The sequence below is a fragment of the Pygocentrus nattereri genome, chromosome 21, assembly GCF_015220715.1.
Source record: "Pygocentrus nattereri isolate fPygNat1 chromosome 21, fPygNat1.pri, whole genome shotgun sequence".
Taxonomy (NCBI): domain Eukaryota; kingdom Metazoa; phylum Chordata; class Actinopteri; order Characiformes; family Serrasalmidae; genus Pygocentrus; species Pygocentrus nattereri.
In genome coordinates this window covers 15,119,688-15,135,626 of record NC_051231.1, presented here as the reverse complement: position 1 = coordinate 15,135,626, position 15,939 = coordinate 15,119,688, and the positions used below count along the sequence as shown (strand labels likewise).

The 15,939-nt window shown below is 38.5% G+C and overlaps 1 protein-coding gene across 1 annotated transcript; it reads left to right on the top strand.

Moving 5' to 3' along the window:
• Positions 1–35: 35 nt before the first annotated feature.
• Positions 36–14,210, top strand: tegt (testis enhanced gene transcript (BAX inhibitor 1)). The gene is made up of 10 exons (XM_017692791.2): positions 36–190; positions 4,651–4,734; positions 7,768–7,876; positions 9,530–9,650; positions 10,138–10,186; positions 10,707–10,804; positions 11,009–11,088; positions 11,517–11,617; positions 11,993–12,068; positions 13,436–14,210. Exons 2-10 carry the CDS (start codon positions 4,679–4,681, stop codon positions 13,457–13,459), a joined length of 714 nt encoding a protein of 237 aa, XP_017548280.1. The 5' UTR covers positions 36–190; positions 4,651–4,678; the 3' UTR covers positions 13,460–14,210.
• Positions 14,211–15,939: the final 1,729 nt, after the last annotated feature.

Genomic DNA, 15,939 nt, shown 5'->3' with positions numbered 1-15,939 from the left:
AATTTGGCTTACATTTTTGCGTTCCACCTTAAATGTCTCTGCAGCCCAAGGTGTAACACGTAATGCTAATCAGAGCTCCGCCTCCAAACAGATCTGCGAGTCCAGCACGTAGTTTGTCAGCAGGACAATACAGGCCGAAAACGGGCGGATTGGACGTCTGCGGGAGCGAAAGTGAAGGAATTTCTCTCTGGTAAGGCATCGATTATATTCCTCATCATCACTGATAAATTGTTTTACAGCGTTCTGCGCTCCGCTTTTGTTAGAAATATCGAAAAACGTCGCCGCTTCTGCCTCAGTAGCGTTAGCATTAGCAGCCAGGTTACCAAAACAGTGAGTTGGTCAGACAGGGCTAACGCGGTTAGCTCCAGCTGCTTGGTTACGTTAGCGGGTAAATTAGACTGGGACATTTATCTTGGCGGTAGCTTGCTATGCTCATGTTTTTTTGTATGGCACATGAGTAAAAAAGAAGAGCGGGGAGCGTCCGCCGTTAAGTTACATCAGATAAGAGTATTCTAGAAGTATGAGCGGTATGTGGGCGTTAACCCAAGCCACAGATACGGCTTGCTAGCTCTGGCTAGCTATTAAGTTATAGAATTGCGTTTGACCGGCTAGCGTTACACAGTCTGCCATATCGGTCCAGTGAGCTCAGAGAACAAATAGCTAGGATAAGCTGTGTGACCTACATAATTCTCACCAACCTCAATATTACGCTATCGTTTGCATTTTCCTACCCATTTAACCTAGCTAGCATATCTGGTTTTAGACATGCTAGTTAGCTTAGCTAAGTAAAGGGTAGCGACGTGAGCTAGCAAGCAGGCTAAAATGCCATGTCATTAAAGCGAAATTTCACCGATTTGTTAAATTTGACATGATTCAGATTCTGAGATGTAAACAGAGTTATTCAGAGTGGCTTGGTGAGAAAAGCTTCAGATTTCTTTATAGTGCTGGTGTTAGGAACCAGGGGACGCCATGACTACAACACAAGTATAGCCATTTTATTTACTATCCAAAACCACTGTCTAGTGAAGTATGTCTTCTTCAGTTTTACTTGGAATGTTGATGATGGGAAAACATTGGAAAATCTGAGTTTTCTTTCGGACTGTTTTGCCTCATAACCTGTCTTGTGTCCCTCCACCTATTGCATGAATAGATTTTAGGGCAAAATTTTCTCAAAACTGTCATAAAACAGTGTCTGAAAAGTCAGGTAGTGTATTCATGACCATGTCATGTTGTAACCCTCTGTGAGGGAGCTTTTAGAGATGGACATCTGGTTCCTATCATCGTCACTGCGAACAATTCTGACTCTAAATTTATCTAGAACAGAGCATTTCACACCAGTACACTCTGAACGACTCTGTTTACATCTTAACTATTTAAAAAATAGTGGAGTTGCCCTTTATAATGTATTTGAATCCAGTGAAGGGTAGAGTACTTCCCATAAAAATCTTGTGTTTTTCAGATTTTCCATTATTTAACTATAAACATTCCATATGATGGTGGTTCGTTGTAGTCGTGCCGACCCCTTGTTCCTATCACCACTGCTCTAAAGAAATCTGAACTATTTCACACCAAACCGCTCTGAATCACTCTGTTTACATCTCACACACTGAGCTATGCAGAAATAAAATGGGTGGATTTCCCTTTTAAATTTCAATGTTTGGCTTGGTTATGTGGTTCTAGGCTAGCTGTCTGACTATGCTATAAAAGCTAACCATATTCCAAAGTGACAGTGTTAAAAGGCTGCTGTGGTCAGCTGGATGCTTGATCTTAACTTAGGAAAATTAGGTTGGCAATTAACTTAATAAACTTCACTATCAGTCAGGCAGCCTGGTAGCTCTGACCGCTGCAGCCTAACTTGCATAATCTAGTATTCTTTTCTTGTGGGAACTTAACTGCGGTGTAACTTCTCCAAGCTGGAAAAATGTTAGTGTAGGTCCAGCTCCATATTTGGGGACAGAATCAAAATGGACATGTCACAAGTTCTCGAGTAAAGTGAATGGTTCATTAAAGAGACATTTCTTTACAGTAGTGGTGATGGGAGCCAGGGGTCACCATGACTACAACACAAATGTAGACATTTTATTTACTATCCAAAACCACTACTGGACCTACACGTGTCCTCTCAGTTTTGATAATGGTAAAATATTGGAAAATCTAGAAGCAAAACATTTCAATAGGGATTTTTTAAATTCACAATGCCCTGCATGTATTCCTCCAACATGAATGGAGTTTAACAATATAAAAATTAGCTCGAAACCTTCTCAGACATCAGGCAGCATATTCTTAGATTTCTCTAGAACAGAACGTTTCACATCAAACAGCTTCAAACAATATTATGAACCATTTTATTATGCAGTAATTTTGAAAAATTTGTGAAATTTACCATTAGTTCAGGCTCCAGAGCTGAAGTGAATGTTGGTAAATAGAAAGTGGTTTATGTAAGATTGTAATCTGGTCACAGGGCACAACGTGGACACAAAGTCTAATATTGCTTACCACATACTTGCAGCTGCAGCTTTTAATGATGAAATGGCAGAAATGGCTGGGCTTTTTAATTTCCCATTTTTACAGTTAGTGCTGCCTGATGTTTCACAAAGAATTATGTCTGACAGATTGTCCTCAGACAGGTGTAAGCTCAGTTTGTCTTTGTACCGTGAAATTGATCTGTGCTTTTGTTTCAGCCTGCTTTGACTACTGCCGTGCACAGCTTACAATATTGAAGATGGTTCTACCTGGGTTCTTTTGAAAAAATGTTTTTATACAGAGCCATGAATGGTCAAAGAATCATTTGTATGCTACGCCCTTTGTGGTCTTCATTTATGCATATATTCTTAAGTTTGCCTTTGAAAGTGGTCAAGTAGCTTTTTGTTTTTGTGCACTGAGGATCTAAAACATATTGCCAATAATTATTTGCTGCACGCTTCTATCACTGATATAAAAAAAAAAACTAAAAACAAAATGTACTTCTTCGTTGTTGTGAGTAGTTAGCTTTTATTTTGCTTACCTTTTACTGGCATTTTACTTTACAATTTCAGTAATGTTTAGAATTTTTTTTGATTACATCTTTTAACACATTTTTTCAATATCGTTTTTATGGTTTATTTTTGTTGCATTTTGTTTTTTAAATGTCAGCCTGGTTTTCAGTTTTTGACTACTTTTTGTGTCTTTTTCCTACATTTTTGAGCACTGCATTTTAAATGAATGGCAGGTGCTATATTGGTAGTTTGTGTGTATGTAGTATTAATAATAATAATAATAATAATTGTATCATCAAATACTAAAACGTGATTGAAATGTGTTTTACCAGATGTGTTCATACATGCTGTGGGGATCAAAGCTATGAGGCTAACCTTGCTCAGGCTCAGCACAGTCTTGATTGGATTACGTTGTACCTTGGACTTTTTTATTGCGTTAAACTTTGATCTCAGACAGAGCTACAGATTCTGAATGTGCAGAGTCAGAGTACGTGTGATTTTACTCTGTGCAGCTTTTCATAAAGTCGGAGCGTCAGTGTTTTTTTTTTTGTTTTTTTTTCTCTCTCTCTCAAAATCGTTGCAGTTTCATACACAGTATCTGTGCTGCAGAGCTGATCAGCAGAGCTACAGACTGGAAATAACATCTACAGACATCACACAGAGCCAGACTCGCATAGTTAATCTAGCTGTGAATGAAAAAGAAGAGCAAGTTAAAAGCACCCATGGTTGTTTATGCTCTGCAGATTTCTAGCTTGTGATTAGACCATCGCTTCAAGACTAAACCTTCTAAAAACCTTCTGTAGCTCAGAATGCTTAACTGGTTCTTTCATTTAATGCCAGACATAAATTCTATAATAAATTAAATAGAGTGTGTAGTGTCTCCATATATTCAAGTCTATTCTTATGATGTTAAATATGGATGTCATGTGGAGCCGAGCGCTCTCTCTGACGTATGAGTGAGGAGCCAGAAGTAGAAAACCCAGAGTGGAGCTAGAGTGAAGTGAGAATCACAGTGCACTAGTAGTGCTACGTTATGGAAAAGCCATCAAAAACTCTTGTTACCTCTTATTAGTGAGCACACATGTATGCATTATTATTATTATTATTATTATTATTATTATTATTATTATTATTATTATATATATTGCCAACATTTCCGTCAGCATCAGTAAAATCAAGATTAGTCAGTATAGGCAGATTTTATTGTTAGGATTGCCCAATGATATCAAAATCAGGAATCGGCTATTAATTGCTTAATGTTATCTGTGCGTGTCTAGATTTGAATAATATTTCATAGTATATGATATATTTATATGGTATATTTATTGTACTAGAGAAGAGCAGAATGTTTAACCATTTTATGAATTTTACTGTATTTGTAACCCTACAGAAAATTGTTTCTCTGTAATGCTGATTCTCTGTAGATTTTGTCCCAATGTTTACGTATCTGATATGTACGTGAAAAATATAGGCATCAGCACATATTACAATATCCCATATTGTTACCACTCATTTTATCTGGTAGTTATATATCAGTTGGGCCTGATTATAAATATCATACAGTATCAGTTTCACATGTGCTAAAGTCATTATTGTTTAGTTTGTACAACTTAAAACAGCTCTCCCTGACTGTGATGTTCTCTTAACCATGTTTATTTATTTCTTTTATTACTAGGTTATTTCCCTGACCAAAAGTAAGAAGCATGAACGTGTTTGATCGCAACATCAACTTTGATGCCCTCTTCAAATTCTCTCAGATGTAAGTATTTACACTAAACATGTTTTCTTGTTTCTCTCAACTGCTATTTGTGGTCTCTGATTGCGATGCTGCAGAAAGATTTAGTAATTAGTTGGCTCATTTCAAGGTCGGTCGTTTTCTTGTGCTAAATCAATAATCTTCAAAATTTAGTGCCCTTTTTTGTATGTTGTGCACATAACCAGTTTCCAGAGTTAAAGGTCCTATATCCTACATTTTAATTTTTTTTTTTATTTTATATGACCATTTCCCAACCTTTCTCTATCCCTTAGAAATAAACATGGTGTGTGGGGTTTTTTTTATAAACTGTTCTTTGAGGATTAATATATGAAATGGCAAGTGTATATAAGCATGCTGGATTTGACATTGCATAAACAGTGAGCAAGCAACGTCAGCACGAACAGTGTGTGTCGAGCTTCATGAAATGGGTTTCCATGGCTGAGCAGCTGCACGCAAGCCTAAGATCACTGCACAATACCAAGCGTCGACTGAAGTGGTGGACTTTGTAAACGTGGAAACGTGTTCTCAGGAGTGATAAACCATGCTTCACTGTCTTTCAGTCTGATGGATCTGGGTTTAATAGATGTCAGGAAAACATTACCTACCAGAATGGATAGAGCCAACAGTAAAGTTTGGTGGAGGTGGGGATAATGGGCTGGGGCTGTTTTTCAGGGTTTGGGCCCTCTGGTTTCAGTAAATTATGATGTTAATGCTACAGCTCACAGACATTTTACACAATTACATGCTTGCAGCTTTGTGTCAGCAGTCTGGGGAAGACCCTTTCCTGCTCTAGCATGACTAAGCCCCTGTGCACAAAGGGAGCTCCATAAAGAGGTGGTTTGATGAGTTTGGTGTGGAGAAACACCAGTGGCCTGCACAGAGTCCTGACCTCAAACCTACTGAACAACTTTGGGATAAACTGGAATGGTGATTTTGAGCCAGGCCTTCTCATTCATCATCAGTGTCTGACTCCCCCTCAATGCTCTTTTGACTGAATGGACACAAATTCCCATAGACACATTCAAAAATCTGGTAGAAGCCTTCACAGCAGAGTGGAGGCTGTTACAAAGCAGTGCAACAGCATGTTAACGTCCATGGATTTGGAATGGGGCGTCCAGCTTTTTTAGTAGTAAATTCGAATGATCCAGTCTCCTTCATGAGCTTTAGTTAATCTTTAATCGCCAGTCTGTTTATTTTAGAGGATGATTCCCAAAGTATACTGTCTCTGTCAGCTTTGAAGTGCTGGTGGACTGCATTTTGTGTTTTGAAATGAAAAAGTAGGGATATCAGCGGATTTGCTTGAAATACACGCACTTTTATTTATATATGTACAGTGGTGTTCGAAAGTTTGTGGACCTTTTTAGAATTATATTATTGTTGTCCAAAGAAAACCCTGTATCTCCATATTAGGCGATTTATTTATTTATTTTTTTCCTTTCTATCATTTCGACACACCAGCTGACCTTTTATGATGAACGGATCAATAGAAATGCTCTGAAATCACTTTAAATAAAATCTCTCTGCGTTAATTTATATTGGAAGGTATTTGGAAGGTGTTTTTGCTTTCTTCTATGAAGTTACTATTTTGGAGAGACTTTCTTTGGACAGCCACAATATATTTCTACATAAATTTGATGTAAAACTTAGTCAAAACTAGAACCAAATTAAATTAGTCAGATGTTTTCAATCAATGGGATGGCAAGCAGGTGTGAGTGACCACCCTGTTTTATTTAAAGAATATGGCTCTATCACAGTGTGATCTTCACAACACATGTTTGTGGAAGTGTTTCATGGTACAAAGGGGATTTCTGAGGACCTGAGAAGAATTCTTGATGAAGAGTCTCTTTGGCTGGAAAAGGTTAGAAAACTGTCTGTTTTGACTCCACCATTCCATAGTGTGTACAAATGGAGGAAGTTCAAGACCATTGTTATTCCCCCCCCAGGAGTGGACAACCGACATAGATCACACCAAAAGCAAGGCGTGTAATAGTCCATGAGGTCACAAAGGAATCCAGGGTACTTTCAAAGCAATTAAAGCCGCTGCTCTCAAACAATAACATTGCTGCCTGTCTGCTGTATGCTAGAAGGCTATTGAACCAATGTTTTGTGGACAGATGGACCTTTTTGGTTTAAATGAGAAGGAGAAAGGAGAACATTGTATTCCAGCATTAAAAACCTTATCTGTGAAACATGGTGGTGGTGGTAGTATCATGGTTTGGGCCTGTTTTGCTGCTTTTGAGCCAGACTTGCTGTCATTGATGGAATAATGAACTCTGAATTATACCAGCAAATTATGTGTGAAAATGATATTTAATGTTTGTTTTGAACTCCAGAAGAGCAAAATATTTAGATGTTGCTGTGTCATTGCTTTAGAATACATACATTTTGCTCATTTTACTGCATTCGTAGTAGGGTTATTGTAGTTAATGAAACTACTGCTAAAATAAAAAAAAAAACTAGCAGTGAAAAAATGTCCTGGTTGACTAAAATGAATTAAAAAGGACAACTAAATCAAAACTGTAATGTCCACTGGAAAGCTAACTAAAACGAAATAGAATTACTGGGGAAAATAGTTTTCTTATTTTTTTCAGTGTGTGAATGAGTTTACAAGTGGATTTATTCTGTGTTTGGCTGACTTTATCCATCTGGATAAAAAAAATTACTTTTATTTCTGTAGGGTTACGAATGATATACCTTTTTATTTAATTATCTTTTACAGAGGTTTATAGTTCCAACATTTCTGCATTTTATAAATCAACGTATCAGTATTAACAGATGCACATAAAAACAATAGATGTTGTGTGTTTCAGCCCTAGATTCAATACGTTTTTAAACGGCAAACAATAATGAATGACTTAAAACTGCTTTATTTTGATGTTTAAAGTACTTTGTTAGTTCTGAACGGCATGTTTGAGCATCCAAAAGGTTGTAGTGTAACATGGACAGTCTTTGATATACAGTCTATCTAAATCGTTTGTTGGATCTCTACCTGTTTTTCTTCATTTCTCTTAACCTCTTCATTGTCTTTCTCTTTAGCTCCCGTTCCACTCAGCAGCACCTGAAGAATGTCTACGCCAGTTTAGCTGTGTGTATGTTCGTGGCGGCAGCCGGGGCCTACGTCCATGTTGTCCTCAGGCTTTTTCAGGTAAGATCTTTTTCAAATGTTCTCAGGTCCATGAGGATTAAAGTGCTGTTCTGTCATGCACCACAGAACTTGTGCTACAAGCTGTCTTTTTGCTTCTTGACTAGTTTCTTTTATCTATTAAAGGAAAAAGGGTTTTCCAACACCAACTAGTGGAGAAAAAGTAATCACAAATCAACCACTCAACCCAATTTAGTTGATAATTGGGATAAATTAAACTGGACACACCCAAGCTTGATTACTGCCAGCCTTGTTGAATATAAACCTCACTTAAATGGAACTTTTCCAGCTATGAAAAGTAGGCTAAAAAGTCTAAACCAGGGGTCTCAAACTCAAATTACTTGGGGGCCACTAACCAGGCTGTGTTTTCAATGAGGGGCCAGATTAAAGCATCGTGACAAAAAGCAGTGGGAAAAGGGAAAATCAGCTATTTTAATATATAATAACTATGTACACATACAGAAATTTAAATACATTTTGTTCAGTGTTTGCTCAGTGCTTGCTTTGTGCTTGCTCAGTGCTTGCTACCAGAAACTTCTCTTCCTCTCCTTTCCCTCATACCCAGCATACTGCTATGCATGTTTAGTGGTATAATGACGCCTGAGATTGTGCTCCTTAAGCACGGCAACTTTCTCCTTGCATATCAGACAAGTGGCAGTTGCGTTAAACTCAACAAATAAATAATCGATCGTTCAGCTCTCTCGAAACTGTCTGTGCTACAAGTCAACTTTTCTTTTCTTTTTTGAGAGTTTTGACAGAGACATTTTGGCTAACAATGTTTTTGCCGGGAATGGTGAGCACATATGCGTAGAGACATGCGGCCTACGAGTGGATTGTACTTACGCAGCGTTGCCTGGTGCTAATCACCAGGCAACGCTGCGTAAGCAAAAAACACACACACAAAAACAAAAAAAACACAAATACAAGAAGTTAAGATAAAATATAAAAATTAATCATTAATAATAAAGCAAAAATAATTAAATTTAATTGGGGGCCAGATTTATGCTTATTTTGTTAACCCGTGAGGGGCCATAAGTAACTGCGTTGCGGGCCGGCACTTTGAGACCCCTGGTCTAAACACTCCACACGCTATACTGTGATCAGAAGAGAGTAAAGAACAAAGCGAAGGTTATTGAAATAAATCAGACTGGAAAGGGTTACAGAGCCATTTATAAGGCTTGGGGACTCCAGTGAACCACAGTGAGAGCCATTATCTACAAATGGAGAAAACTTGAAGCAGTGGTGCCCCCAAGTGATTGGGGCAAGGGGTGAAAAGGCATTGGACCGAAGAGGAACATAAAGGCTCATCTCAACTTTCCTAGAAAATACTGTGATGACCCCCAAAGCCTTTTGGAATTTTTCATTATAAAACAGGCTAACAAGGTATGCATTGAAATAGATGGACTACAGTCTGTGACTGTAGAACTACAGAGTGTTTGTATAAGGTCAGTGGATCTGATAAAAGGACAGTGAGTATAGATGCAAGGAGATGGACTTAATAAAGTGGCTGGTTGGTGTATTAGTGTTAGCAGCACCATCTATATACATCACTGATCTAGAATTCCTATATTGCATATATTCATAAAAAATCATATTTAAATTATTTGGCTGTTTTTGGTTTGTTAAATTAAATTTTTTATTGTGTATAACTCTCAGGGTGGGATGCTCTCCGTGCTGGGATCTCTGGCCATGATGGCTTGGCTCGCCATGACGCCTCACAGCCCTCAGACTGAGAAGAAGAGGCTGGGCATCCTCGCTGGCTTTGCTTTCCTCACAGGTGAGTAAAGTGGCTTATTAAAGGAGCAACATCCACCTCTCAAACAGCCCAGGATAGTACCAAGATTTATAGCGGCGATGATCATCAAACTGACGTGTGTGAAGGAAAGAAGAGCTTATTAGACAAGAGAGACAGTTTCCCAAGATAATAAATTAGCATCAATTTTCTAAATAAGTTGTTATTAATAAAGTTATGAGTTGTGTTTTTCTTCTCTTTAAATTACAATAAATCTTAACAATCAGAAAGAAACCACACATTTATTGGATGAGGTAAAACTTGAGTAAGGAAAAATAGCGTCTATTAAACAAAATAAGTAGCAAAACCATAGTTAATTATTGTAATGTCTCATTTGAGTGACTTACTGTGTGTTAGTGTAATCAAAATGGTTTTAAAATGTTTTTCATATATTTCCATTAGCATCATTTTACCAGAGAAAATTATGTTATGCATTTTACACTTCTGTTTTTTTTTTTTGTCTTTGTTGCAGGTGTTGGACTTGGCCCAGCATTGGATTATGTCATAAAAATCAACCCAAGGTAACCCTGCTTTAATGCTACCAGTTGAGCTTCTGTCCAGCAGGTGGTGCAGTAGAGAAGCTGTAACTTGGAGGCAGTGAAGCTCTGCTGTAAAGAACCTTTTAAGAACCATCTTTTTAAGAGTCTATTTAAACAGGTTCCACTGGGACATGCATCTCATGTTCTCATAGCAACATCATCTATGAAGTCTAATAGCAGTCAGTCACATGTTTCTCCAGATTCTCCCTGAAGACTGTATTTAGTGTATAACTGACTGTCTTGCAAATGCAATTTTTCAGACAACAAAAATGCTACATTTTGTTCACCCTTGTTATTTCTAAAAACCAGCAACAAAAATGCACTGACCGATTGCCTCTGCCGTTGGCATGACGACAGCCAAACAGCAAATAGAATCTCCAAAAGCAGCTCAAACTGAGCTACAAATATTAAATGTGGAGGAACTCCTGATGACGCATATTGATAATTAATAAAATAATCATTGACTTCCACACTATGATTTATATTTATTCTGTTTGTGCAGCATCATCATGACTGCTTTCCTGGGCACCTCAGTCATCTTCACCTGTTTCACTCTGAGTGCCCTCTATGCTCAACGTAGGAGTTACCTGTTCCTGGGAGGTGAGGAATGCCTTTCATTTTATGTTTTAAGATGTTAGTCTGTGTTGTGGTTGTAGTCAGTCTAGTCTTACTTTACACTTGCTTTCTGACACTGATATGATAAAAATGCTGTTTATCCAGGCTTTGTTTTCAAGACTGTCGTCAACATATCGCAATAAAGCCGGTAATTCACTGTCAGGTTTAATTTGTCCTCTTCTCTTTAAGGCACTCTGATGTCGGCCCTGTCTATTCTGCTGCTGGTTTCTATCCTCAACATGTTTGTGGGCTCCGTCATGCTTTTCAAGGTATAAATTAAAGTTTTTAAAATTTCTGTTTGCAATTTTTAGTTTTTACTCCATGTCTGAAACACCACTCATTTATATTTTAATTGATGGTGTGGGAGCTCACTGATTGGTGTTACTGATGGAAGGAGGTGAAAGTCAGACTGAATGATGGCACACTGAAACAACATTAAACTAAGAGGAAATTCTCAACGCAGAGGAAATTCTCACATTTGTGGGTTTCTTTGGTTGCTTATGCAGCCATCTTGTCAGTTTTTTTCTCTTTTCCTCTCATAACACTCTGTTTGGAACGTGTCTCTTAAAAAAAAAACAAAAAAAACCTCAGTTTGAAGCCCTAATACTTCACCCTGCCCCTGTGTCTTAACAAGAATCTGGACACCCCATTGGGACTGGGCCTTCAACTGTTTTTTCCATGTTTGCTTTCACCTTAGGCTCATGTCTACATTGGTCTGGCTATCATGTGTGGATTTGTGCTATTTGACACTCAGCTCATCATTGAAAAGGCAGAAATGGGAGATAAGGATTACATTTGGTGAGGAAACCTCTTTTACTGTCTTACGGCCTTTTACATAGTCAGCACAGTTTATTGAGTGTGAACAACTTGGCATGTTAAAAAAAAAATTATAATATGTGTCTTCACATATGATATACGTGTCCTGTGTGTGTGTGTGTGTGTGTGTATTTATTTAGTCATTTATTTGTGTCTTGTTTGGTGTGTAATGGCCTTTATAAATAAATATGCATAAATGTGATCATGAATTTATAGTAATTATTTATAATAACATATATAATGCATGTGGTCTTTTTGTAGTGCTGTGAAGATTTCAGATTTTAGATGATTTTACAAATTAACTCTTAACTCTTACAAATTAACTTAACGTGATTCTCCTGCTCCTCTTCCATGAAGGCATTGTGTGGATCTCTTCTTGGATTTTGTGACCATCTTCAGAAAGCTCATGGTCATCCTTGCTATGAATGAAAAGGTACTGTTCTAATACGCTTTCTCGCACTGTGTTGAGGTTAGGGGCTGCACAGACTAGTCGACTTCACTGCTCAGTGATGGTTTTAATCTTGATGTCGACTAGTCGCTGATCCTGTGATTATGATACCAACAACATGGAGATGCTGGAGATGCTAACAACATCAGTGAAGACGGCAGATAACAAATCTGGAGATTTCGGGGTCTGTAGCTTTGGTTCCCTGATGGCTAGCAATGCAATCCAGGGATCCTTGGAAAGGGCACATCACGCTCTACTGAGCTGTGGCTTCTTTCTGACATTTCTTTCTGATCTACAGGGCTTCAAAGATCAGCAACTGAACATTTTATTATCGCCATTTTCCCAATAACTGCAATAAAAAGCCCTGTGAGGTTGGAGAGGGAGCATAACACCCTGTAAACCTGTACCGTCTGAAGTTGGTTACTCTTACTTTCAGTTACGATACTCTAAATTTATCTGGCTCTCCGGACCTCTGGTGCAGGCGAGCGTCTCAGCAAGGCTGCCTAGGGAGCACCTAGGTCAGAAACAGATTTGTACGATTCCACAGTTCATATTTCCGGTTCCCTGAAGTAGTAGGTATAGGTTTTTAGTTCAGATCTGATTCTAATACATGATTGCTGATACCAAGACAGATTCTGTAACGAGCTCTTTTTACTTTATTATTGTTGATATTGTGTCTAAGGTGGTGTTTAAAGTGTTTAATCTTCCAGTCACTAAGCATATCTGAAATATCTATAATGGAGGCGGCAGCTGAACTGCTAGTGTGTGACCCTCTGCACTTTTTCACCTAAAGCACTGCACTCTGTAGGGCATATGTTTGTGATTTCACCCAGTGTGCAATGAGACTTATGAGAGACTGGACTCAGATCTGAGGGACAATTATTAGTTGCAAAACTCATAGCTTTAACATCTAGCTAACTGCATCGCTTTCTGAATCTCTGTAATGCATTTTCTGGATGGCTGATTATACCTGGGCTCTAAGTGCTCCAACAGACTGTGAATTTTGAAAGCTGTCTCTCTCTTTGGAGGGGGTCTTTGGAAAAGTATCTCGCTCTACTTACATGTGACTTTGTCACAGATTTTAAAGTTCCTGAGCATTCCCTTGTCCTGGTAATTTTTTTTTTTTTTTTTTTTTTTTGGGTGATGTCATCAGCAATTAGTCGACCTCAACTCACTCACAAAACTCAACTTTAGGAAAAATAATAATAAAAATTATGGAGTTGTGCAGCCCCTACTTGATGTACATTGTAGACACAGGAGTTGCTTTAAACATGATTGTTTGTGAAATTTAAAAGAAGTTGGGTTGTATATTATATGTAGTTTCGATTAATAGTATTTTCTTTTGTTTCTAGGACAAGAAGAAGGAGAAGAAGTAGACGGACTCTGGAAAGTTAGAAACATAAAAATAAAAATAAAAATCTGTGATTTGTTTGCATCGGAAAGTGTCTGATGCGTCCAACATAACATCTTAATTATGAATTCGATTCTATTGATTTTGTACTTTGGTATGTTGTCTTAATTTTGTTTGAGAATCATGGATTTAGGCTGTGTAGTAATGTTGACAGATGTGACTTCAGTATAATGTTTTGAAGGTCTCTACAGTTGTTAATTTTTTTTTTTTCTTCTTCATTTAAAAATATAGAGGCAGATTTTTTTGATCTAGCATAAAAGATCTTAAGTTCTTTTCACATATCTTTCCTCTGACTTGCATTACTGCTTAAAATGTGATACTTTTTCGTAGTTAACCAGGCAAGGTAGAGTAAACTTAATCCTCTTATTGTAAATATTGTGAAGGATTTGACAAGTCAGTTGTAACAGATAAATTAACTGCTCACTACTTTCTTAAAGTTTTGCTTAATTGTTTATATTACAGCTACTGAAGTTTTCTCCCATTCCCCCCAATATTCAGTCACACAAAGGTGAATTTCTCCTTGTATTGCCATTGATAGTCACATTTTTCTTATTATTGCAGCTGCTGTATACGCCAATGTTAAGAAGTTCAGCACTCAGGCTTTGAGGAGTGTGTTTATCATCAATGGTGATAATGTAGCTACTGATCAGGTTGTATTTTGAACTCCCTACTGACTAACGATAATAAATAGTGCCACAGATGGTTTGGGTTCCATATGACTTGATATTCATGCAGATTCTTTATCTCTGCCAATCTGTAACCATCTTCTAGGAAAAAGCTCTCGATGATGAGCTGTGATTATGGAATATGGGCCTAGATATGATAAAGAAATCTCAGTTTTGACTGTGTGGTGAGAAAACTATGTAATTGAGGCCCATGGGATGACGAGACAGATTCAGTTTATTCTGATGGTTAAAGCAGATTTGCTTGTGCGGCGAGAATAGGAGACTACAGGTGCTGGTCAACGAATTAGAATAATTTGAAATAGTGCAATCATGAAATTCTTTGAATGCATTTTTTGTGCAGAAAGCAAATCAGGTGTTCACCGCACCTGTCCTACTCGTTAGACTAATCACAGAACTCGTTACCTGTAGAAAATTTGCTCAGCTGAGCTTTCCAAAAGGCCCATTTAGGCCATTTAACTGTGACACTGTTGTTTTATTGAATTAGAATAATGGAGAAACCGTTTCATTGAATTAGAATAAATGCTCGAATTTTTGTTTTCTGTGAAGAGTGTTCACTGTGCAGTATAAAGTCAGGGTTGAGTAGAATTTCTAAGTTGTAAAATCAATCATGGGTAAGCAGCGCGACCTCTCAACCGGAATAGTGGCTCAAATTCAAGCCCTTCGCCAACAAGGCTTGACCCAAACTAAAATTGCTGAGCAGCTCGGCATCAGCCAGTCTTCCGTCTGCAAAGCTCTCAAGAAAAACTGCAGCAAGCGCACCAACTGTTCCGGCGTCCGAAAAACTTCTGCTCGCGACAACAAGCAGCTGAGAAAGATCGCAGTCAGCAACCGGTTCAAGTCCACTTCCGAGCTCACCGACTTGTGGAACAAGCAGACCGGCGCTGACGTCTCCAGATCAACCACTTACCGTCGTCTGCGCGAACTCGGCTTCAAATCTCGCGTTCCAGCAGTAAAACCGATGCTGAACAAGAAACAAATGGAGAAACGGCTGAAGTGGGCCAAAGAACACAGCGAGTGGACTGCTGAAGACTGGCAGAAAGTGGTCTTCAGTGACGAATCACGCTTCTGCATCTCCATCGGTGACCAAGGTCCTCGTGTCTGGCGTCGTGGTGGCGAAACCTACAACCACGAGTGCGTGAAAAGATCCGTCAAGTTTCCCCAGAGCGTTATGGTCTGGGGATGCATGTCCGCTCGAGGTGAAGGGAAACTCTGCTTCCTCAAGAAGACTGTCAATGCTGCCGTATATCAAGATATTCTGGAAACGTTCCTGATTCCGACTGTTGAGGAACAGTTCGGCGAAGAAGACTTCATATTTCAACAGGATCATGCACCGGCTCATGCGGCAAAGTCGACCAAAGATTGGTTCACTAAAAAACAGCTTGAAGTTTTGGCATGGCCGGCCAACTCGCCTGACCTCAATGTCATTGAAAACCTTTGGGCCATCGTCAAGCGGAAAATTCGCGACAGAAAGCCTACTACACTGGACCAACTGAAGCAGAACATCGCCACTGCCTGGGAAGTTGTGAGTGCGGAAACTTGCGACAAGCTGGTCAAATCGATGCCGCGGAGACTTCAGGCAGTCATACAAGCCAAGGGGGCAGCCACAAAATACTGAGAAAGTGATGATTGTAATTATAATAAAAATTATTCTAATTCAATGAAACGGTTTCTCCATTATTCTAATTCAATAAAACAACAGTGTCACAGTTAAATGGCCTAAATGGGCCTTTTGGAAAGCTCAGCTGAGCAAATTTTCTAC